Source organism: Mus caroli, unplaced genomic scaffold (genome assembly GCF_978045245.1).
Source record: "Mus caroli unplaced genomic scaffold, Mus_caroli_1 scaffold_8, whole genome shotgun sequence".
NCBI classification, from domain to species: domain Eukaryota; kingdom Metazoa; phylum Chordata; class Mammalia; order Rodentia; family Muridae; genus Mus; species Mus caroli.
The window spans coordinates 62,711,641-62,737,339 of record NW_028227263.1 but is presented as its reverse complement, the minus strand read 5'-3'; the positions used below and the strand labels follow the sequence as shown (position 1 = coordinate 62,737,339).

Sequence of the window (25,699 nt, the reverse complement as noted above, 5' to 3'; positions counted from 1 at the left end):
GATTCAGCCTACCACAGAGCCCTTACGAGTCTCAGGCACAGTGTCAGCCAGCTTTCTGTTACTCTAACTAATAGCTGGGATAAATAAATTTATAAAGAAGAAAGGTTAATCTCAGTTCATAGTTTCAGAGATTCCGAGACCCACTGGCTATGTTGCTTTGGCCAATGGTGACACAGCATATAATGGTGGTTGCATATGACAGAGGAAGTCCATTTACTTTGTGTCCAGGAATGAAACAGGAAAAGGAGATGCATATCCCACAGTCTACTCCTAGGACTTATCCCTAATGAACTTAAAACTTCCATTAGACTCTACCACCTTCCAACAGTTCCACACTGGTCTAACATACTAGAGAAGATCATTGGAAACAAGCTAATGACAAAATGCAGGGGTTCTTCCTCCCTGAACCCACTGTGGCTTTTGGTTTGGGTCATGGACTATGTGCCGTCTTTACTGCTTTAAGGTCCTACAGCCATTCATGTAGAAGTCTCTGCTTCTATCCCTGTTGCTCTTGCTGCCTGTTGGTTCTGTGACCTTCACAAGCAAGCTAACCACAGGGCTCGCCCTCTAAAGGGCAAAGCCTGTCCCCCAAAGTGGTGTGCATGGCTTCTGAGGGTTCCTACCTTTGGAGAGCCAGACAGAGACAACATGAAGTCTGTCTGGTGGATGAAAAGGAAAGAGACTCAAATTCAGAAAGAAACATTCTAGAGGTTGATGCATATCATCTCTAATTATGATGTCTTGGTCATGGAGAATCTTTTACCATCCTGCTTTTGATCTGCTAGCTCTTGATTCAAGGGTTGAGCAGATCACTATATCTCTGTGTCCTTTTTTATGATGACCACAGGAGTGTGCCACTGTGACCTCTCTACAAGGACTGAAGAGCCCCCTCCTACTACTGTTCCTTCTATTCCAGCTCTTGCAGTTTTAGATCACAGGGCCTCAAACTCCTCCCATCTTTGTTCCAGAATGCCTATTGATCCTCTCTAACTAGCTCAGAGCTTCCTGGAAGAGTTCTCACATGCATCTTGCCAGATGGGCTCTTACATTTCTAGCTCTGTCTGATATATCTTCCTTCTCTCTTTTCTTTGTCATGGAGAACATCTGCTCTCCTAAACCACCCCAGCTCAATATGCAGAGAACTGGGTCTTCTTACAAAGCTGGGTATCTGTCCCCAAGAGCATCTGGGATCCTGGTCTTCTGGGTCCCAGGCCTCCAAACATGCTAGATCCAGAGCTAATCTTTCATAGTGGAAACTCCAAAGGCCAATGCCTAGGGAAATTCTCAAAGGATTTCTCAATCAAGCAAGACAGCTTGGGGTTGTGCCAGGGGTTCAGAGGGAGAATGATCTGCTACTGCCCATGAATGTGTCAAGGCAACATAGAGCTGGCTTTCCATATGTTCTCAGAAAGCTAGACTTGTTTTGGGAACATGGGCACTACAAGCAATTGACTCATTCACATCAGCCCTGATGCCCATCTCTAATAGCCAAGGTGGATGGATCAGACACCCTGGCTCCTGGTGGGCTCATCTCTTCATGTCCCTCCAGGCTGGCTGGGATTGCCTCCTGAGGGTCTTTGTTACCTCAGAGTTCCCATCTACCTGGTTGCCTCTATAAGTAAAGCCATTCTCCACATGGCTCTGAGCCAGTCAGTGTGACTCAGTTTGCAATAGAGTCCTGGAGCCTATGGTTTAAACTCCCTGAACCTTGGGCCCTCAATCTATGGAGCAGAGATAAAAATAGCTCACATCCCAAAAAGTAGCTAGATCAACAAGTTAGTCAATTCATAGAATGTGCTTAAACAGCCCTGGGCACATGATTGGAGGCCAGAGGGACAGAAATGACATTTGCAGCTGTCAGGGCTTTTGTCTCCAGAGCTTCATCAGGGACAGGAACTAAAGGACAGCTGGTTTCATAGGGGAATCAGGGCACAAGTGACTTCAGGTAAATGGAAGGCTTGTGTGTATCAGATTCCCATGGACTAAGGAAATGCAGGTCCCACTGAGAACTGCAGGAATTTTGCAGTCCCAGCCACCTCCCCTACTCTAAGACTCTTTATCAGAACCTTTATAACAGGGCTTCTGTCCACAGTGCAAGCAGTTATCTCTCCTTGTCCCTTTCACAGGCCACTCCCAACTGCAATCCCAGGGAAGTGGTGTGCCTGATTTCTTTCATCCCTTCCTGAGTGTGGGGTTCTCCCACAACTCTCCATCTCCCTCACCCCTACTCCCGACCTTCTCACAGCATTCTCGTGCAGGCTGACTAGGTCAGAAATGTCTCAAATGACTTGGGCCTACTAGGAAAGGGGGAGGGGGCCTGGGGCATAGGGAGGTTCTAAACATTGGTATTTTCTGGGTTTATCCATGGGTCCCCCAATACCATACTCTTTGAACATTCACAGGACAAGCAGAGAACCAGACATCCTAAGAATAAAAGAAGAATAAACCACAAACACCTTCTCTGGGAGACAGACACAACAGGTACTTATAGCTTAGAACCCAGGGAGTCAGGGGAAGGTGGAGACTAGATTCTTCTCATATCATCAGGGGCAAGGACTAGTCCAGAGGGACAAGAATAGCCTAGAACTCCTATGGCCATTTCAGATGGAGATGCTAAGATTATGAACATTTGTGGAAGACAACGTAGCATACATAGGTTTGCAGCTGAACAGCTGGGGGTTTGCTTGGTTTATACTAGCACCACCCACCAGGACGTCCTGTGACACCAGATTCCATGCTGTTCCACATGGTAGCCACTAAGCGCACATGCCTTTCGAACACTTAAAATCTGTCTATTGTAAGGAACAGGATGAGATTTTATTTAACGTCAATTAAATTGAAGCAGCTATATGTAGCTAGTGGCTACCACTAGGGAAATCATGAACTTAGATATTTGATTTCTACAGCCTCAGTTTCTTCATCTGCTTCATATATAAAACAGGAACTCCCAGATAGTGAATGGGACAGGTGGACCTGTACAGAACTGAGATTATCATGAGAAATGGTGCTCATTCAAAGTAGTGGTCATAGTGGTTAAAGGGTGGAAGTCTTTATAAGGCAAATGAGATGACAACAAAGAGAGAGGGTGGCAAAATAACCAAGGGGGAGATTTCAAGTGCCATGGCCACATCAAGGGGTGCTGAGAATCACACCGAGGCTGGTAAATCTTTGAAAATACGTTTTCAGGTGAGTCATATATTTCCAGCACATTGTTACCCCCATCTGTTTCTCACCGACAAAATCTTAAAATGCAAAGAGGGTTGTTGGCTGGAAATAGGGATCTATGAGAGAGTAGGATCCAAGAAGAGTGTATCTCTCTCTACAGCCAGACTGAGGAGCTGACCCTGAAAGAATACAGCAGGTGAGAGAAGAATTCAGGTACAGAAAGGGATGGATGGGAGGAGTCCTCCCTCTGTGTTAGTGGGGGATTAAAAACAGAGAATGAACCTTGGGAAGAGGAGCAATGGGTGTCCCCTCAGGACAGACAGCTGTGCATGCACAATCATCCCCAGCTGGCACTTCTGTGACACTACTCACCAGTAGGAGCTGTTCCCATGGGGACCCAAAACTCCTGAGCAGAGTGGATGGTGCACTCTTAATACATAGTGGGAGGCTGGGGGCAGGGCTGGAGGAGCATCCTTCAAAGGTAAAGGGGCTTGAGGGCATCAAAAAGGATGTCTAATGTCATCTCCACTCATACTTTCATCCTTGGGAACTTGGCCCCCAAGAAGCACCCTCACATTCTTGGTCCAGCCTGGGCACACTCATAAGACAGTTGGTTGGGTTGCTAATATTCTGTCAGGAGCAGTAACTCTTGGCATGAATCCCCAAATCTCTGCTGTGTGAGCCTAGAGTCTCGTGGGTCCTTCAATCTCGGGGTAACTGGCATTCACAGATGCCCTTCAGGACCTGCTCAAAGTGAGATCTTCAGTCTGACCTTTAAGATGCTCAGTCTTGGGGTGTACTCAAGGTTTAGCCCAAACCTAGGGGAAATCCTCCTTCTACTTCCATGCAGCAAGGGCTGGAAGTCAGGCTTTTCCCATCCTGCATAGCTTCAAGCTACCAGGAGGCACAAGGAGTGATATGAGCTCAAATGATCTGCCAAAGGGGCCACTGACATCCCAGGAAACCTTCTACCATGCACTGTGATGATGACCTAAGTATCCTCCTACAGATGCAGACATGGGAAATCCTTCCTTGCTAGGAGCACCCAACAGATCCATGGAGTTCAGTAGCTTCCTGTGCCACTCAAGCAAAGCCCCTGGTTGTCCTGCAGCCTCCTCTCACTTCTGTGATCCTAGGCACTCTCCTGGTCTGCCCTGTAGTCTACCTGTCCTCCTCATGGCTGACCCACCCCTGCTCAGGTGATGTGTCCACATGCCTTCCCTTCCAGCACTACTTCTCTTTCCTGGCCACTCTGTCATCTTCTCCCAGCTTCCCACTTAATCATGAATTCCTCAGGGAAAGAACCACGCCCACTCCAACAGAGTGGAATCCCTCCTCCCTCTGCCCAGCTCCTTACACATCTCTTTTATAATTATTGTGCTGGGACTCTAGCATCCTCCTTTCTTTGATTTCTGGATGCCATGAGATAAGCAACTTCCTCCATCACTAGCTCTTGCCCTAAACAACAGGGCTAACAAACCTAGAACTGAAGCTTCCCAACCCATGAGTCTTTCTTCTTAATTTATTTCAGATATCATTTAGGCTGCCTGCTTGGACAATGTATAGATGCATCAGTAAGGAGCCAATGCTTATATTGAATATCTCAGCATTTTGTTTGGTCTGTAGGACTCTGAGAATAACTCACAGATTCAGATCTTTCACTTGAAGTCTACCAGTGTTCAGATTCCTGCAGCCTGAAGTGAGGAGATGCCTACCTGCCACCTTGACCTGTGTAGAGGTGCAAGCTTTGCAGGGGAGCACCCGGAACTCTTCTGCCTGGTACATCGAATAGTCAGTGCTGGCAACAACCAGGGTGTCTCCAGGCCTCCATGACCGCACATTGTCCACCAGACTCAGGATGGTGCTGTTTACGTTGGTGTCGATGCTAACCGTGAGCTTGGGCCTCACTGTAACCCAAAACAGGAAGGACTAAGATACAGCCCTTTGCCTTCAGCAAACATGTGGCTGCCCACCTCTTCCCCTCCCCTCTGGAAATCAGTAAATGCCAGGTGTGCCCTTCCAAAACCCGAATCACCAGACTCTCTCATCCCAGTCTCAGTACTTACAGGTTTTTGAAGTCAACAAAAACCCAACCAAAAAAGACCCATTCATTAGCTCTGGGCAGAGGAATTTTCCACTGACTTCTAAGCTGGTGTTCAGTGTGTTGCTTCACCACACCCACTTTGCCCAAGATGTAAAACAAATATAGTTCCTCTCCACTATTATTTACAGTAGCCATGAGTCCCACCCCCAAGTCCAATGACTACTTTCTGGAGATGCTGATTCCAGAACAAACCAGCCATTTCCAGTCCTTTCTAATGAGCACTGCCTGGGGAACTGGGTTTGAAACAACAGCACCAGAAGAGGCAGAGAGTCTGTGTCAACCCTGTCCATCAGCACACTGCATTCTTGGACCATGCCCACCCCTCTTAGAAAGGCTTACGGCAGGTCAGAGATTTGCTATCTGCTTCCAATGCCTGGGACCAACTGGCTGCTTCTGCACTCAGTGTGGGTGATTGTGACACTATGATACTCAACATGGCAGACCCAGCCATCCTATTTCACAGTGCATAGAAGCTAGGTCAGGGATCAGAGCTCAGCTGCAGTTCTAACCCAATAAGGAGCTAGGATTTCCTTGCTTACCGGGTTTTCCACATAAGAATCGCACTCGATAGCTGCGGCAGGCTCTGCCCCGGGTGTAGCAAGCAAACCTGTAATCTTGGCCATTTTTGTAGACAACCTCAGTGCTGAGGGCGACTCCATCCATTGTTGTGGCCTGAGAACAGAATGGAAATTACAGAGCAAGGATGCTTTTTTTATGAAGAGGGAAAGTGCTGATTAATGTCCTCAACTTATATTTACAAGTCTAAAATTGTCCCCACTGTGAAACTTATTTACAACAGCCCAGGACTATTATCCCAGTAGTCTTTGTGAGTTTTGTTAAAAGAAAGTCAGTGTTAAGTCTCGGGAATGGATGTGGTGAGGCCTGATTTCTGGGAGAGAGTCAGCTAGAAGGTTTGTGATCTAGCAGGAGTCCTGAGTCCTACTTATTGCTCATCATTGTGTGCACATTTATAGAGCATCTACCATACACAGGCTTTCTTGGGACCCTGATATGTCTCTTCTTATGACCATCTCGCCACCCTCAGACTATGTAAAGAGCTAGCTTTTATTTACCGGGGAATCACTCTATACAACCCACAGGTGCCCAAATGGGCTTCTGTAAAACACCAGGAATCTCAAAGTTCTATATGCCTACGCTCTACCTAATAGGTTTCTCTACTGACACAATAAACCAGTTCAACCCAAACAAGAACATATAGGCAGATTTGCTGGGAGGTAGCTTTCCTGTGGGTTCACTGATCTCAAAGGAGCAGGTAAGTGAACTGGAGCATTCCCTCTAAAGCAAGGGGCTTTACAGAATTTAGGTGAGGAGGGATGATGTATCTGATAGGAGCTGCGATTGTGCCCTTATCTGCTCAAAACCTGCCTCTGGATGAGCACCCTCAGGTGGCTGTCTGGAAACATGGAAGAGTGATAACATGTTAGGCCAGAGTTTTCTCTGTATAGATGGGTTTGAGGGAAGAAGAGCAGATGGGGTTTAGCAGCTTGTGCAAAGGTGGACAGTGGTTCCAACCAAACACTACCCTCAAAGGCTAAGATCTGGTGTGTTTAGGTTGTGACCTAAACATCTGGACTTTAAAAACTGCCCAGGTGATTCTAATTGATAGCAAAGCTTGGGATAAACTCTCTCAGTTAAAGACCTAAATGTATGTGAATATCCATTACATCCTCATAATGAAACTATGTTGGGGTAGTTTGTTCTATAGATAAGAAACATGGCCTTCTGAGAGGATGAGAGACTTTTTAGGAAAGATTAGCTTGCCAAACATTACAAGGCCAGTAAGTGGTTCAGTGAAAATTGAAGCCCAAGTTCATTTAGCTTCTAGCTTTCAGGTATGCCCAGCCTAATGGCCTTTGTTCAAATGTCCTGTTTCCCATCCCCACTACCCATCCACCTCCACTGCATCCTTGAAAGTGAGGTTGCAACTGACCAGGGATGCCAGGCAAGAAGCACAAGGACAGGATAGAATTTAGGAACAGGCTCAAAGGACGGTGGTTCCTGCCAACTGGGGCTCATCCCAAAGCCAGGGTGTATCCCTCTGCAGACTGTGGCTGTCATTCAAAGATGTGCAATTTAGAAAAGCACTGTGGCCATCTTTGGCACAGAGACCATGGAGACAAGGAGACAGGCTTGGAGAAGGGACGAAAGTGTCACCAATGAGAGGGAGAGAGAGAGAGAGAGAGAGAGAGAGAGAGAGAGAGAGAGAGAGAGAGAGAGAGAGATTGAGAGAGAGAGAGAGAGAGAGAGAGAGAGAGAGAGAGAGACTTTTTAGGAAAGATTATCTAAAATTTAACTAACAGACCAACAGAGCCAGCTTTGTCTTTGGCCTGAAAGGAGGTCTCCCAGACATGAACACTAAAATTCCGTCAAAATCCAGCTCTTTCCATGGTCTCTGTTACAGTTGAGACCAGGTTGTAAACCTATCCTTTTGGTACCTGCTAAAACCCAAAGGTGTCGTCACCAAGTTCAGGTTCATCAACTGTCAAGCCCTGTTCCTCTGACCTCCAAGCCCCACAAAGCCAGCTCCATCTTCAGTGGGAACTCTGTCACACTGACAACAGAGCCTCAACTCATTACCTATTAGAGTTGGATATTTGTCACAGGACAAAAAAGAATCCAGTAATGATTTCATGGGAACTGCTTAATTACACTGCTTTCTCTTTTAATGACCTTAGTCAGTCTTGTATAAGAAGAGTAAAAAGAGATCTATCAGTGCTAAATGGCAGGAATCTTCAAAGAAATATTATTATTAGCCATGCTTGCAGATAATAAAATACTTAATAATATTTCATTTTAACAGTAAATTAAATTAATTCTGAGCAGGACACTGTGGCACATTGGCACTTGCCTTTAATCACAACACTCAGGGGCAGGTGGGTCTCTGTGCCACCCTGGTCCAGTGAGGTCCAGGCCAGCCAGGCATTATGAGACCCTGTCTCAAATCCCTCCCTGGGTTTTTGAATAAAATTTATAGAGGATACTCAGGCACCCATGTCCATACATGGTCAATCTATGAAACCAAGTTGTAAGGGAACATTTATGACCCCTATTTTTGCACTGAGCCATAAAGTCAAATAATTTGATGTGTGTCTACAGCCAGAGTGTACCTGCAGAACTAGAGCATAGGGTTTAAAAATGCTCACTCTGAGAGTAGTGCATGCACAGTCACTCAGAACATTCACAGCAGGCAGCCCAAAGTTGTCAGTGATGTGGATGGGGACCTTCTCAGCTAGTCAAACCTCTCTGGCTTCCATCCCTGTGTCAGCCTCTGTGGGGTGACAATAACAATCCTCTTGTTGTTCCCCATTCTCCAGTTCTCTGGAGATCACAGATGTCTATTCTATCCTGTCCCCAGATGATCTAATTACATCCATGTGGAACAGGTGCCCAGAGCCTGTGTCAGATGCAGTCCTGGGCAGGGTGGGTGGTGCAGCCATGAAGAGAGTTTAGTGCCTGCCCTGAGCCCCCAAGGACGTGAGAAGCATTTGGCAACTGTGAGGGCAAAGATGGTTCATGAGTCTCTTTCACTTCAATGTGTGCCCAATGTGGAGGTCACCTCCTCCTCCAGGTAGAATAAACTATGAGTGGAGATCCTTTGGCAGACTCCATGAATGCTGACTTTTCTGTAACTGCTGGGATTAGGATGTACTTCAAATCCTGTCTGCCCACTGTGTGCCCAAGGGTCCATAGGACATCAACATAGAAGTGAGCTTGGTGGGCCAAGCAGGATCCCGCAGCCGCGGGTGAAGAAGCAGAGTGACAAGTGGGAGAAGGAACTCAGACAGGAGCTGGAGTCATGGCTTCGGACAGACAGGGAGCTTTCACTTCTGTCTCTCAGGCGGGAATAGTTATCCTGCTTCAGAGGAGGGCAGAGAGTAGTTCCACCCAGGTGAAAGGAAAAGCTCTGGGTGAGTGGGTATCCTTATCCCTCTACAAATTTGTCCTGCCTAGAAGAAGTGTAGGGACAAAGGTGGAGCAGAGACTTAGGGGATGGTAAACCGATGACTGGCCCATCTTGAGATCCATCCCATGGGCAAGAACCAATCCCTGACATTATTAATAATACTCTGTTATGCTTGCAGACAGGAACCCAGCATAACTGTTCTCTGAGAAGCTCCACCCAACAGCTGACTGAAACAGACACAGAGACCCACAGTCAAACATTTAGATGGAGCTTGGGGACTCTTGTGGAAAACTTGGGAGAAGCATTGAGGGATGTGGAATGGATCTTGTGGATTGGGACTCCACAAGACCAACAAAGTCAACTAATCTGGACCCTTGGGGCCTCTGAAACACTGAACCATCAACCAAAGAGCACACATGGGTTGGACCTAGCTCCCCCAACCCCCACAGATATGTGGCATATGTGCAGCTTGATCTTCATGCGGGTCCTCCAACAATTAGAGACATGGCTATCCCTGACTCTGTTGCCCACCTGTAGATCCTGCTCCTGTAACTGGGTTGCCTTGTCTGGCCTCAGTGAGAGAGGATGTGCTTAGCCCTGCAGTGATTTAATGTGCCAGAGTGTGTTGGTACCCAGGGTGGGGCTTCCCCAGTATCAGAGGAGAAGGAGAGGGGATGTGGGGACAGGGGATATGTGAGGGGGAACTTGGAGGAGGGGGATTGATATTAGGTTATAAAGTGAATAAATTAATTAATTAATGGAAAACATGAAGAAAAAAAAAGAGAGAAAAGAAATAAGAAAAGTTCTGACGCACAGAGCCTTCTTCAAAGACAAGCTTTACAGACCCCCTGACTGTTGTGCCGTTGGTACCTGTATATCAATGGGTCGATTGCAGATTTTTCCTGGGTAAGCTGCTCGAAGATCTGAAATTTTCTCCCCACCTTTGCTCTGAGGCACCTTATCATGGTCGAACCACTCTGTCCATTCCACATCTAGGCAGAAAGCAGAGATGAGGTCAGACAGGACCATGTTTCCTTTTGACTTGTCTCCTAATGACTGTTTCCTTTTATAAAGGCAATATAAGTTTCTTGTTATTACAAAAGAAATGAGCAGGATGGAGAGAAATAAAAACCTATCTGTAAGCCTGCCCCCAACGCCCACCACTACCATGGCTTGCTTTCTGCAAGCCTGGGTAGCTGCTCAAAGGCCAGCTTCAATCCCAGTCTCTGCTTGCATTCCTGGCCAACCCCATGACCTGGCATATAAAAAACCAAATGCCACAAATCCCCATGGAAGTGCAATGCAATTCTTACCCACAGATGAGATCTTGCTAACAATTTGCCAACGTGGCTTGATTAATGAAAGACAGTTTCAGTTGCAATTTCTCAGTTGATGCCTAGTAAGGTGTCCCTACTGGTATAAGAAATCCTTGCTATTTCCTGGCCTGTGCTGCTGCTATTTGGTTCTAGCAGTCTGTCTTAAACATCTCACCTTGAACCCATTCACTGGATGAAGAAACATTGAAATGTTCGCCATGCTCTGTCTGGAACAGTTTGAAAACCCGGGCAGCAGCCGAGCCTTTGTGACCTGTCAGAAGGACCAGATGTGTGAGGAAGCTGACAGACCCTTAACTCCATGGTGTTGTTGACCTTACAGTACAGAGAAAACCCCAACAGTCATGTCTCTGTTTTGATTTGGTTTAGCTTTAGTGTTTTAATTTTGTTTTTGTTTTGAGATTGAATCTCAGGCAGCCCAAGCTGACCTTGAATCATGTAGCCAAGGATAACCTTAAAACTTATCTTCTTGCTTCTACCTCCCAATTGCAGGGATTTCAGATGTGTACTACCAAGTCCAGTTCACAGTGGATTTTTTTTTAAACTCAAGAATCTTGAACCATTTCATTAAGGAATATTTTTCCTGTAATCAAATTATTCTTGTTACTGTGTGTGTGTGTTTCAGTTTTGAAAGTTCAATTATACCCTTCTGAAAAATGGAAAGTTGAGAAAAATCTATGATTTCTCATGATCTGAGTTCTGCCCTGGGCTTAGAACTGGCAGTAGTCACCCAAACCACATGGGGCAAAGACACTGAATGAGAAAGACCCTATACAGGTCATGGATGTAGTTCAGACAAAGTGATTGCCCAGCATGCATAGAGCTGTAGATTTATGTGATGGGGGTATGCATATTCCTGTAATCTCAACCTTCCGGAGGCAGAGGCAGGAGGGGCAGAAGTTCAAGGTCATTGTCTGCTATATATTGATTTTGAGGCCAATCTGGGCTACTGAGACTCTGTCTTAAAAACAAACAAACAGAAGGCAAATAAACAAACAAAACAAACTTTCTATGGTTTCTAGTCCATACTGTTCCTCTGAAGGCCACCTCCCAGTTCTTAGTTTTTCTTTGTCAGTGAAAACTTCTTTGGACATACAAAATCTTAGGGAGAGATCGACTTTCCTCTAGCCTGGATCTGTGTTACTGGCTCATAATGCAGTGAGTGAAGTGGCCAGATTCTTATCTGGGTCCTTGGAGAAGGGCAGCTATGTTCTTAGAGCAGCTAGTCACTCACAACCCACAGCCACTCATCAGGGTGACACTGGAGGGGACCAGGACTCTCACCAACCATTCATTACCATGGTATTCAATGTGGTCTTCAACTGAAGAGGAGGGATTTCCTTTCACAGTGATGAAGCTCCAAGGGTGTCTGAAAAGAACAGAGAGTCAGGTTTTTTACATGTTGGAGCTGGCGCTCAGTAAGAGTCACAGAGTGAAGACACATTCTCATAGCTAAGTCTCCCTAGCTACTGGGGGAATTTACCATCCACCCATGGGCTTCCTTTTCCCATAAAACAAGAGCCTTTCTTTGCAAGCACAAGGCTGCCTGCTTCCTCAGCAGTCAGCTAGCCTGGGCATCTCTTCCCTGGAGACAATTTTACTAAACGCTGGCAAAGACTGGCTATGAATCACAAACAAACATGCCAACAACTCAACCAACCATGCCACCCGCCAAGGCCAATTAGATCCTGCAGCAAATGTCGGACCAGTTCCAACAGAGGTGATTCCACTCATGCGCATTGTCCCAAAGAGGTGAGCTCAAGGAAAATGGCACAGGATACTATGACTGGCCACTTAGCCATCAGCCTTGGATCTTAGAAAGGGATGAAGTATGTTGGCCTAGTGATGTGGAGAGAAGGAAAGAAGGGCGTGTGGATTGGAAAAGTCACAGCCTTTCTCTTTGAAAGTGTGCACAAGGTTTTTTTGTTTTTGTTTTTGTTTTTGTTTTGTTTTGTTTTGTTTTGTTTGTTTGTTTTAGTGATTTTTGCCTAGCATGCTACATGCAGTGATTAGGGTAAGGACCCCACCCTAATGCACCACTCTGGCATATTGAGCATTCTATACTAAAGGAAACAGAAATGGCAGAAATCTCTGTCTTTTCTTCCTCACCCCCAGGACAGAGGTGTCCTCTCTAGAGCTGAATGGAGAGGGTTTCTGGGAAGAACCCCAAGTCTGTTCATGACAGGTGGCTTATTAGAGAAAGTCTTACCAGATTTTCTTATTATTCTTTACATGTTATGAAACTTAGCACAAAAGTACTCAGGTTGAACTACTTGGATTCTTATGGTTTCTGTTTCTTTAAGAGAGGTTTTACATAGTGCTTAACTTAGCATAGTGAAATCTGTGTAGCTTTCTTATGAAGACCAGGCTCTTATTAAAGACTCTCCCATACCCACAAGAATGCAGCAAGTGTTTCTCTATGACAAGCAAAAGATCGCATGATGTGAGTAGCTTTTGATTTTGTTTAGACCACTTGTGTTGGGGCGTTCGTGTTGAATGATGTTCAGCTGAGGTTTAAGATTTTGCTATGTCACACTCATACTTAAATCTTCCAATGGCTCTCTATTGCCCTTGAGCAAAACTGAAGCTCATCAGCACAGAGCCTGACCTTCCAATGTCAATCTTGCATCCTTGTCTCTCATGCCCATAAGCAGTATATCACTGCTTAGTCCTTCCCAACTCCTCTGGCTTCACAGCTGGCTTGCCCTCCTTCCAGCTGTGGTCCCTCACGTGCTCACTCCCCTTGGATCAGCTCCCCCTGTTCTCTCTCTCTCTCTCTCTCTCTCTCTCTCTCTCTCTCTCTCTCTCTCTCTCTCTCTCTCTCATGGGTCCCATTCATTTCTATCTACTCATGCAAGTTCATCACACCTCCTATTTCCTGAATAAATTAATAAGTGGTTCTAGTCCCAGCACATCTATTGATTTTAGATGCTCCGCTCTCATCACCCAAACATAAACATCTCCTTTATAGGAGAGGCGATTATGTAACTCCTGCTTGCTGTGACCAGGCTGGCATGTGGAGGTTCCCATTGTTCCAATGACTCTCTTATAGGGAGAGAACCATCATTAACTGCCAGGCAGGGTGACAACTATGTTACTCATATTATCCCGTGGAACCCCTCCCAGCACCCTTTTCCGATAGATCCTGAGATACCCTATTCTACAGATTCGAGAATTAAGCAAAGAGAATGAGTCACTTGCCTGTGGTCACACCTCAGAGGCAGTGCAGCACAGACTCAAAGCCAGGCATCAGAAGTCAAGCTTTGGGCTCTGAGCCACCACAACCTTCGCCCAAGGCCCTTCAGGCGCTTTTTTCTATCATAGTCCCTCTCTCATCATAAATTAATAAACTGATTTTTGGTTTATAATGTGGTGAAATGAAAGTGTGTCTGGCGTTCGCTGACAAAGGAGGCCTGCCATACCAAGATATCATTGTCATATTTGGCTGTCTGAGCTTCCTGCCCCAGTTTCCCTTCCAAAAGCAGCAGCCAGAGAATACAGCCTGGGACCTGGGGTGTCTCTTCTTGCCCAGAGGATCTCTGTCCAGCCAGCTAATTTACTCTGCAGGCTAGAAAAGGTTCTGAGTATCTCTTGCTTGCCCTTACCTAAGGAGCTGAAGAATGGGTATCATAATCTCAAACAGCTACGGGACAGATCATTTCAAATCTACCCAAGCTGAGAGCTGGCTTGCAGGATCAAAAGATGTGACTGCAGTGTGCCGAAGGACTTCCTGCAGTTGTCAATGTGTGCACATGCCAACATCAGGCATGATGCTACAATCCAAAGCAAGAGGCTACACTCTAGAACCTGTTAAATAAGGCTCCCTTTCCTTGACTGTTTAGCTGGGTGGAGATAACTGTATAATCCCTAAAACACTGTCTGCCAGTCCCCAAGGCACAATATGAACCTTGAAAGGGTAAATAGACCTTAACTGTTCATCAGGGCTCTTATTTCCTTGCTCATTCTAGGCAAACTCAGTGCTTGTAAGTGAATGGTTGAGGAAGTAAATTCATATAGAAACCTGTGCATTGCAGTAGTGGGCTTTGCCTGTAAAACAAAAACAAAAACAAAAACAAAAACAAACAAAAACAAACTAAACGAACACAAAACAAATAGCCTTTGAGCACCATGCCCGAGTTTGTCCAGTGTGGGTGAGCAGTGTGCCTGCAATGCCCTGTGCTGTTGTTCTAAGTCCTGTGGAGCTGGAGACTTGCTCTGTTTAGCACGGACTGCTTCAGTTGAGAGGAGACAGAAGTGATGGGCAGTACCTAAATCCAAGGTGGAGAAAGTGCTTGCTGCCCAGTTTGGTCATTGCCTTCCGGGCTGTGTCATCCAGGTTTCTAGAACCTTCATCATTTACTGCGACAGAAAGAATCCTGCCATCGGGCACTGCATTCAAATACTGGGCCAGACGTTCACTCTCTTTTTTGGATCTGTAAGTGTCAAACCTAAAAGAAGTAGAGAGAGAATGAAGATGTGGATAGTCTTGGCAGCAGTCTGAAAGAGACAGTGACCTAGGTACACATCTGTTTTAGCAGCTAAGATATTGTCCATAGTCCTTGAGGGCTATAAAAAAAAAAAAGAAGTGTCTTCAAAGAGCAAGCAAGTTTGGCTGTTTGGCTTGCCATACAGAGATACTCAAGAAGGGGGGCTTTGATTTAGTCACACTTATCATTCACAAAGGAAAATACCTCCGAAATAACTCCAATGGCAGAGAGCTTTGGATTTGGGATGTAGAATAAGTCACATGCTTGGGACTCAGGCTTTACATGTCCCCTTTCTTCCTGGGAGCTGTTGCTAATGCCTCTTGGAAGGGATTGGCACTAGGAGACAATCGGGACACCTAGAGCAGCAGGGATTTCCATCTCTGATCCAGACCAAAGCGACTCTTCTAAAGTCCTCAGGAATGACAACAAGTCTGCCTCATGCCATGTCTCCCACTGCGAAGCAGCTCATGTGTATTTCAGTCATTAAACTGCCCTGTCTGATTCTAGTGCAGTAGGGATAGACTTTTAAGCCACTGTGAATGCTATTGCATTTGTGCCTTTTTTCCTTATTTTTTCTCTTATTTAAAAAAAAAATTACTTTAGTATAGTAAGAACTCTGATCAAGAAATTCACGCTTTTAAACAAGCTTTTAAGTATGTAATAGATTATGGTTGATTACAAATACCATGTTGTAAGAACTGATTTTAAACAAGTTTTAAGTATATAAAACATTATGGACATTTACAAGTTCAATGTTGTAAGAAATGATCATCCCTTACTACATTGTGTGCATGTGCGTGTGCATGTATGCGTATGTGTGGTGTACAGATTGAGATAGGTTCTCACTCTGTAGCGAAGAACAGCCCACAATATAGCAGAGGCTGACCTTGACCTCAGAGAGAGCCTTCCTCAGCCTCCCAAACACAGGAATTACAGGAATGTGCCATCTCACTGCGTTCTAACTTTTTTTTTTGAGATGGAGGAGTGTATCCCACTGTGTTGCTCAGGCTGGCATTGAACTCCTGGATGCAAGTAATCCTTTCCCAGCTTCTCAAGTAGCTGGAAGGTCAGATGCACACCTCTGTGCCTGGCTAATTAACTCTTACAAGTGAAACTTACACAAGATACAGATGTTTAAAGCCTGAAAACAAGAAATCATAAAGGCAAACAATTGCTCCAGCATCAGTAATCTAAGTGGCATGCCACAGAAGGGACTTTCTTTTGTTAATAATTGTTTTAATTTTGAAATTATAATCACACTACTTTCCCCCAACCCTTCCCTCTCCTGTCTCCAACCCCTCCTCCCATGTATATTCACCTGCGTCTCATTCAAATTTATGACCTTTTTCGTTAAGTGGTGTGTGTGTGTGTGTGTCTGTGTCTGTGTCTGTATTTGTTTATTTATTTCTAAATACAACCTGCTTTGTCTGTATAATGTTACTCACATGTATGTTTTCAGGGCTGACCACTTGGTATTAGTAGCCAATTAGTGTGGTTTTTCCCCAGAGAAAGCTATTTCCTCCCGTTCCCTGCGTTCATTAGTTGACTGGAGTTCTTTCTGTAAGGTTGAGGCTCTAACATCCCACTTCTACACTGCCATGTCTACTGATGTGGTCCTTGTTCTGGCTATATAAGGTTTTGTACAGTTATAATGGAAGAGATCTGTCTTGAAACTTAACAAGCCAAGTGTTCTAAAATGAATCTTGAAAAAAAAAAAGCCAGTGTGACTAGCTAAGAAGATTTTGAAAAGGACAAGGTTCCACAGTGTAGTGTGGTAACTGGAGAGGTATCGCCCAGCTGCAGATTCATATCATCTGGCTCAAGTTTGCTTCTGAAGTGTAGGGCTCCCCAGCCTGTCCCCAAGGCCAGCCCTTATCAAAGACCCATGATGCTACATCCACTCTTCCTTTAGGACCCTTGCCTTCCCCCTTGACCTCAACCTCATCAAAGCCCAGCCACCTTTAAAAACCAACTCCAATTCTCATTCCTTCAGGTAAACTCCCATGTGACTATAACCTGCATTGTCTGTGCTTATTAATCTCTCCCCATACTTTTCGGCTATGGGATCCCTGAGGTCTCCAAGATTCTTTAAGCCAAGGAGGTGAAGCAAGCACCTGTCACTCAGTTAAACACCTGTTCTAGCTGTCCACTGTACTGATAGCACTTTAGCTCCTCCTGACTAGCCTCCATACTGCATCTGGGCTATGTGACACTAATTCCCGTACCTGGCCCTCCCACCCCCACCCCCACCCCCCCCAGAGAGTCCCTGACTCTGCAGCTGTATCCTTCGGGGTTCTTTTCTAGAGGTGAGCTTAAGAGCTCCGAGGAAACAGGCCAGATTCAGTTCTGCAGAACCTAGTTAGATCCCAGAGGCCTGCTGCTCTGCCTTCCAAGTGGTCCTAGAGTCTTCTATATTCAGTACTTCCTGCAGATGCCTCATCCCCACCTACACATCTCATCTGGCCCACTGCTAGGGCTTGACTGTTGAGGTATGATCTGTGGCTATGTATTCTAATGCTAAATGGGGGCCCCCAAGACCTGGTTGCCCCAGAGACAAGGGAGTCTGCTTGCCCCTAAGTTATTTATGATTGGTAAATAACGATACTGACAGCCAAAAGCTGGGCAGAAGAGATATAGGTAGGGTTTAGGGTTTTGGAGCTTAGGGTGGGAGAAGACCCACGAGAGGGAGAAGAAGATGGGAGAGGAGGAAGCCATCATGGTTTATGTGAGTCATGAAAACATGGCCATGTGGGTTGACTAACTGGAATTAAGAGCAGCTTAGATGAAACATGGCAAATTATATAATGGGATTATTGGTTGGGAAATAGACATAATAGCGTTGAGGTAGCTATTTGCCCAGCTGTTATGCTGATTAAGGCTTATTATAAATATAAAGGTGTGTGTATGTGTCTTTTATTCGGGAACTACATGGTCAAAGGCGGGATAGAAACCCTGGATTGCAATTAAATAATTTCAACAACACTGGACAGTCATCACTTTGCCCTCCACTACTCTCCCATTTTCTTCCCAGTCATCAGAATGTTCCTTTCAATTAGACCATGCTTCTCTTCAAGACCTCAGATGGCCTTACAACTCGATGAAAATAAAATCCACCTCTTTACTGTCACCTGTACCTCTGCACCTCCATGCTGTTCCTCATGTCCACCTTTGAGCCCCTCTCCCTCATCTAAGAGTGCAGTGCTCTGGACACCTCTGGCCCTTTGTACTTGTGCTGAGCTTTTCTCTGACACAGTTCTCAGCTCACAGGCTGCTCCTTCACACTGGCCTTTCTTGATCACCCATGTAAAGTGAACCGCTGGTTCCTTCTCTATTATTCCACTTTATTCCACGATGCCTTTCACGTTTCTACCACCAGTTATCATCACTTGAAGTATATGCTTGTGTGTGTGTGTGTGTGTGTGTGTACTTGCACACATTTGTGTTAAACTCAGCTTTGCTGGGCAAATGCCTAGGAAAGAAGGTGCCTCTCTAGAGCAGGACTTCCCTCCACATAATTCACACAGCATGCCACACCCTAGGGAAGTCCTCTGGCTGGCATCCTGAACAAGAAAGGACATGAGTAGAGGAAAGCCAACCTTACCGGTCAGAATGGACAACTGTGCCCAATTTGGCATCAATGACATGGACAATGACTCCACGATGGCCCCAGCTCCTTTCAAAAAAATATCCTCCCTCCTGCATGCCACCAGGATGAAGGGTCTTGTTTAGAAAAGTCCAGGAAAGCTTTTTCTGCCCATGTAATTCAAGAGTGCCTCCTTTGTCTACTCCGATGTACTTCAGGCCATAGTAAGGGTCTGGCAGGATGTTTTCATCAGCCCTGTAAAGAGAAAGGTCCCAAAGGGTTGGCCAACACATCTTGGTCAGATGCTGAGTCCCCTAGGGGAACATCACTGGTCCCTGAATCCCACTGTGGCCTCAGACAGCCAAGCTGCATTTTTGGTAATGACATTAAGTCTGCAGAAAAGTATTAGCAAGCTGACCTTCCAAAAGCAGAGAGACAGTGGGCACACAGGGCAGCAGAAGTGCCTAGCAGACACTGTCTGCTGTCACTGTCTTCAGCCCTGATTTCTGTCTCTGCTGTATTGGCTATAGAATAACAGGTACTTTCACTGTGTTCCTGCCTACATTCAAATATCACTTCTTATAACTTTCAATTGCTTAAAGATGGGTCACAGCATAGGGGAAGGGGCAAAGATAGACCCTTGGTTATATACAAGCAGTAAACAATTGCTTAGGTAGAGGGGGCTCTCCAGTGGAGTTGCCTGCCTGTTGGGCTGCAAGATCCAGGAATGAAGTTTTCCTGAGTCAGTACCCATGCTGTGGTTGCTTCTAGATGATGCAGCTACTTTGAATTACCTATGCCAGTTAAAGTAACCCCAATAACTTTATAGGTTCTACAAGCTAGACCTAGGTAGAATTATATCTCAGGTCTGTCATTGGTGCCCTCACCGGAGTAAATACATTTACTCATACCTCCCTGTGAAACATTGCACACTTGCTGTTTATAACACTAAGTAACCTCTTTCAGAGTCTCTTCAAATCATGGACTGACTGGAAAGCTACTGAGAGCCTGTCTGGAACTCTGCAATGCGGCTACTCCATATACAGCATGATGGACAAAGAGCCTCTTAGATACCTACTTACCCACTTCATCATGCCTATCTTATTCATGGTTATGGTCTAGTGGGACACAGAGGGGTTCCTGTCCTTTTTAGAAGTCTAGACTTCTGGCTTCCCTCTCCTTTGGAAAGCCTCCTTCCCATCAGACCCAACAGCAGTGTTTAACCACCGAGCAAAGTCATCCCACCTTCCATACAGCACAATACTGAAATTGCCCTCAAAAGGGCAAAGGGCACTCCCAGCATGCAGCTCTCCACCGTCATCAATCAGGATATACCGGGTGCGCAGCACAATGTGCTCATGGTGGTCTTTAATGACAAGCTTTCCTGAAGAGAGAGGAAAGGGGATGTCTGAGGAGACAAGAATCTTAGATAATGTTAGAGCAGAGAGCCCAGAGAAGATTCTCTGTACCCCACCCCCTTAGGCAGACCAAAGGGCATCTTTTCAGCACTTCTATGCCCATTGTCTTTTCTCCATCATCTACTTTACAAGATATACACCATGGTCATCTGGTTCATTGCTATTACCCCATGTCCTGAGCTTAATCACCAAGCATGTATATGTAAGAATAACAGGTCCCTTCAGAGCACCAATAGAAACTGTCCTTTTAAACAAAATCCTTGTTTCCCCTAAAGATTAGAACTTTGACAAGCCATTTCTCAGTGCTCTGAGAGGATGACAATCTCAAATCTCCAGATCTTCTGATGTAAACCCCAAACACAGAGCATTTGTTCTGTCTGTCTCAGCTCCTGGCTCTATAGATCCATTTGCAGGACTCAAGGTGGTGGAAAGGACAGGAAGGCTTACCTCCCCCTGAGATAGTGATGGAGTGGACTGTGGCAGAAGAGGTGAGCAGTAGTTTCCTGCCATGACCAATGTGTACTTGGTAGTCTCTGTTATGGCCAGGGATCCAAGGCTGCAGCTCAGGACTCTGATCAGGACACTCAGTTGCCACTGCCAAAGATAATGACATGTTGCCACTCAGATCAACCGTATCACTAGGCAAAGAATGATAGGATGAGGGCAGTACACTTCATGACATATATTTCTTCTCTACCAGGGTTAAAAACAAGTTCTTACACACCGGAGAGATGCTCTGATCTGCGAAGCAGGTACCCTGGATATGGCCAAACCCCTTTCATGATTTTGTCACCTGACTCTCTGGACAGCCTGCTTCCTCCTCTGATTCAATACCTTTCTAACTGTTCCCTTAGAGACCTGAGAATGATGGTAAGAAACGGATTGGATAAATCAGTAGCACTGATTACAACACATGTGACCCACCATTGGTAACGACCTCTAAACAAGGACCAACTATATAGTATTAGTATTATTTTTGAGACAACAATAACCATATGCCCAGGCAAGTCTTGTATTTACCTTCTTCATGCATGTCCTAAATAGCTTTCTGCTTGGTGGCTCCTCTGAGAGTAACTCTTATCACTACACATGTCCTTTGCAGGCATCTGCCATGTGACATGTATAGCATCACTATAAGAGACACTGGCTTTGGTGGAGTATAAGGCCACTGAGTTGGGACAGTTTCTACACTTGTCCTGTCTAGTTGTTTGTTTGTTGTGTTTTGTTTGAGACAGGGTTTCTCTATGTAGCCCTGGCTGTCCTAGAACTCACTCTGTAGACCAGACTGGCCTTGATCTCATAGATCGTCCTGTTTCTGCCTCCCAACTGCTGGGATTAATGGTGTTTACCACCACCTCATGGCTATGCTGCTATTATTTCTTTTGTTCTGAGCTGTCACTCCAGGAGTGGGTTTGTGGGTTGTGTGGACTCTTCAGGGTAGGGAGCCACCTGAGGTTGTTCTGAGGTCGGGCTGTGCTTCCTGCTCTTTATGCCCCCAAGGCATCCTATAGCCAAGTGTGGCCAGTAAGCATGTGGCTAGAGTGTTTAGTGGGATTGGGAGACTCCTGGATTTTCACAAGTTTTCCTGGGATCTGCTCCAAATCTATGCCCTGAGAGATACAAAAAGGGACACCTATGTCCCAGGAGCTGGGAGAACCACCCTGTGGAAAGCAAGTGAAGGTCCAGAAAAAGAAGCAGGGAGAAGGGGCTAACTGATGTGAGGCTATTTTCACTTTCTCAGCAATTAGATTGTGAAGAATAAATCAGACTTACAAGGAGCACAGAGGATGTGGGGAGATAGAGGGGAGGCTTAGGGGAGCCCACAAGGGAAAGGGTTCTGTTGGGAGACCAAGGTGGGTATCAGGAGTGGAAGCAAGTGTCACAGTGCAGGGGACTTAGAATCAGTACATTCCACAGGTAAAGTTGGCACAGGAGTCACATGGGACCAGAACTAGTTCCAATTCAGTTAGTGCCATGGCAGGCATAGCAGCTCTAAGGGGTACTGGATCATTCTTCAGTTATGCAAGAAAGAAGCCATAATTGCCATAGTTAGATATCTAAAGAAGAGCCTAGAGGGAGACATGCTGTTATCTACACTCAACTGCACCAGATAAAGACTGCCCAGTCTTCTATTGAGTGCAAGTTTACTGTGTGGGTGCCCAGCCCCCACATTCTCTCACATGTATGCGGCAGACACCTTTGGTTCTGTTTGCCTCACTGTTGGTGAGAATTCAGACTTTAAGTGTCACTACAATGAGAACTCCACATTTGTGGGGTTTCAGTGAGTCACCACTTCAGATTCTAAGTTTCAAGTAATGGCAACATAGCAGATGCAGACTTCCCTGCTGGCTGAACAGAAGAGCTGCTACCAGCCTGTACATAGGCTGGGCAGCTCCCCGCCTTGATATAGAATGCTCAAAGCTGGTGCTCAAAGCAACAGCTCTGAGAGCTGGGTGCTAAATTCCACACCTAGGCTTATCTCCAAAGAGGATAGTCACAAATTCCTAGTAGCCTTCCACCTGGTCCGGGATGTGGGAATCAGTCTCAAGGAGCTGATTATCAGAGTGTGAAGAACAAATGTAGTCTCCCAGAGTGCCCAGTGCTTCAGACCAAGAGCATCCTGGGAAGACAGTTCCACTAAGTGGACAGTGCTTCAGGTCTCACTGTGTCTCACTTCCAAGCCGAGCCCATGGTCCTTTCCCTGTCTGGGCATATGACTCTGCAGCCAACTTCACATCTCAGCTTGGCTATGGTGGGCCTCACACTACAGGTTTGCCCACTATCCGGATCATGAGCCCCACTCCAAAAGCTCTGAGCCTCTGGCTACTTCTGTAACTGGATGTGGTGGGTCCTCCTTTGTGGAAGTGTGGAAGCTGGGTATTCATACCTATGAATCAGTAAATCATCTGAAAATCACCAGTACCATCTTTGAAGCATCACCATGGCAACCACACTGATTTCCTTGACTACGGCAGAGGGCCTGTGACGCAGACTCTAAGGGAATGCAGGCTATGACTACTTAAAGCATGAATGACAAAGGCAATTTCTACTTCTCTCCCAAAGAGCACAGACTGAAGGGCACCAGAGAGAGGCACAGCCTCCATTCCAAAGGGTTTATATGCAAACTGGGGTGTGGGAGGAAACACCCAGAAAGTATCTGAATACTCCCCAAGCTGAATCACCCCAATAATAAACCCAAATACAGTTCCTAGCCCGGAGTCAATACCCAGTTTGTGTTTATTAATTGAAAGAGAAGATGAATGAACTCAGGCAATGTCATAAATCATTGCACCAAACACTGACACTTTGCCTACTTGCTATGTCACCCAAGAATTAAGGAGATTTTGTAAGAAATCACAGTGAAGGCATTCTATGCTACACAATGCTTCCTACCCTCAGTGGGCTGGTAAACAATGTAATTCAATGTGAGGTCCTTTATCATGGAAGACCATAAAATTCGAGGAATAATAGCATTTTATGATGAGCCATGGTATCCGTGGTGGTCTTATTAAACCCCTGCTCAGTTTCTAAGACTTGTACTCTGTACCTCCAGTGTCTGCCAAAGGTTCCAGTTATTCGGTGGTTGCTTCCTGAAGCCTGGGTGAAGTGTCCTGTGCTTCTAATCTTAATGTAAAACTCACATAAAGATCACTTGCTTGGTACCACGAGGTAAAAGGAAAAAAAAAAAAGAAACCTCACAAGATAAAATAAGCAAACCACTTAAAGCAAAGTTGACCACACTGAGATAGTAAGATAGATCTGAGTAGGGTGCTGGGCTGCAACACAGGCCTATAACCCTAGCAGTTACAGGACTGAAGATGAAAGATTGCAAGTTTGAAGCTAGCCTGGATCATACTGAAAGAGACACTGTCTCAAACAGAAAACAGCTGGGTGTGGTGGTGCATACCTTTGATCCCAGAACTCCAGTGGCAGAGATGGGCTGATCTGTGAGTTTAAACCCAGCCAGGGCTACCTTGTGAGGTCCTATCTTAATATATAAACCAAACTAAACAACAAAAAAGAAAACCACAATCTAATCCTTGCTGAGGGTATTGAGGCCGAAAGGGGTTTTATGGGCCCCGATCCTGACTTGATGGCACACTGTAGGGAGGGATGCTCTGAAACTGGGTAGACCAGAGGTAGAAAGCCGTGTCTCGGCTGAATTCTCCCTCTCCACTTCCTGACTCTCTTTCGGACAGATTCTAAACTTTGTATTAGCAGCTAACATTTAAAATCAAGCTTTTTAATAAAAATCCACATTTCTGGTCTCCTTTAAAAATTCAAAATATCTTACAACAATGTCTCCCCTTTCCAATTTCCAGAATTGAGAGATGGGTGCTCTATGAGGGAAGTCTCGGCTCCATGGAGACGATATAGTACCTTTCCAACTAGGTTGGCTTGCAATGGAACCCAGGCAGACGCTGAGTTTGCAACCTGGAACGATTCTAGGCCAGCCTGTCATTTCCTAAGGAAACGTGGGGCAGGATGAGGCTTGCCAGAATCCAAGGTGTTCAGTGAGGACCCTACCTGAGAGACTCCCTGGGAGCGCCCTCCCCCAGCAGCCTGGCTGAAATGGAGGTCCAGCTTTTGTGGCATCTCACCTGCAGATGAGGCCCCTGAGAAGCTGGCCAGGAGGAGGCAGCCCGTGGCCAGCACAATCTTGAGGGAGACATCGTGTCTCCCAGAAGCTCTCATTCCAACAGCTTGCTCCCTGAAACACAAGCAGAGGGTCAGAAGCACAGCTTCACAGCCCCACAGTAAGCACCAACACGAGACAGAGACTCACCCACACTGAGGCAGGGGACAGGGACATGGCAGGAGAGGCACACCCCACAGGCCCAGAGCAGAGACCTTGTGAGTAGCTCCTCACCTACTATGACTCAGGGCCAGGCAGGGCCAGACACGCAAACTCGGTCACCATTCTGCCCCTGTCCTGTAGCTCTCAGCTGAGTGGCCCTCAAGCTCTCTCCCTTTGCAAAGGAGCCTTTCTACTTAAGCCAAGAAACAGAAGAAACCAAGCGGAAGCTGAGAATCCAAAGCCACAGGCTTGTTGGTGTGCTCTCTGCTGATTCCTGGACTTCTCTGGACCTTGTTGCCTAATCCAGGATGTAGTAGATCTGCTGATTTTTGAACTTGATGTTGTTAGTGTGTGCTGCTCATCTGTCTTCTCTTTGCCCAGTGACAGAACCCTAATTTTTATATGGGTGCCTAGAATAGGCAGAAGTTTCTTCAGTCTCCTTGTGGCCTTGGGATTAAGTTCAACTAATAAAGCAGACTTCCAGCAAATGCCCTTAAGAGAAAGGAAAAAGGACTTCCCTCTTTCCTTCTGCCTTTCTGCTGGCTGGGATGCAGATATGATGGTTGGACCTCCAGTACCTCTCGTGAGCCATATAGAAGGAACCAAGCACTGAGAACAGCAATGCAAATGGGATGAAATCTAGGGCAAAAATAACTCTGGGTGGTGGACTCATTCTTATATTGAGACAATTTCATTTCTATCTCACTAAACTTGTGTTTTTAAAAGATTTATTTTGCGATTCATTCATTTTACTTTTTACTCATGTAGAAGGTGACACAGGAATCTACATCAAGATGGGGATTTTAAGAACACAGATTTTTGCTGTTTTGTTTTGTTTTGTTTTGTTTTGTTTTGTTTTGTTTTGTTTTTGACTTTGTCTTTGTG

General features: G+C 45.7%; 1 protein-coding gene across 1 annotated transcript in view; it reads right to left on the bottom strand.

Annotated features, from left to right (window-relative positions):
* Cemip (cell migration inducing hyaluronidase 1) overlaps nucleotides 1–24,711 on the bottom strand; it is a 67,198-nt gene extending 42,487 nt beyond the window's left edge. Inside the window, exons 1-10 of the mRNA XM_029480162.2 lie at nucleotides 24,618–24,711; nucleotides 20,464–20,610; nucleotides 19,844–19,982; nucleotides 18,617–18,853; nucleotides 14,797–14,976; nucleotides 11,827–11,897; nucleotides 10,686–10,781; nucleotides 10,065–10,186; nucleotides 5,809–5,941; nucleotides 4,881–5,072 (exon numbers count right to left, since the gene is read on the bottom strand). Of these exons, the coding sequence (XP_029336022.1) occupies nucleotides 4,881–5,072; nucleotides 5,809–5,941; nucleotides 10,065–10,186; nucleotides 10,686–10,781; nucleotides 11,827–11,897; nucleotides 14,797–14,976; nucleotides 18,617–18,853; nucleotides 19,844–19,982; nucleotides 20,464–20,610; nucleotides 24,618–24,711 (1,411 nt within the window). The remainder of the gene's footprint in view (nucleotides 1–4,880; nucleotides 5,073–5,808; nucleotides 5,942–10,064; nucleotides 10,187–10,685; nucleotides 10,782–11,826; nucleotides 11,898–14,796; nucleotides 14,977–18,616; nucleotides 18,854–19,843; nucleotides 19,983–20,463; nucleotides 20,611–24,617) is intronic.
* Between the last annotated feature and the right edge of the window lie 988 nt (nucleotides 24,712–25,699).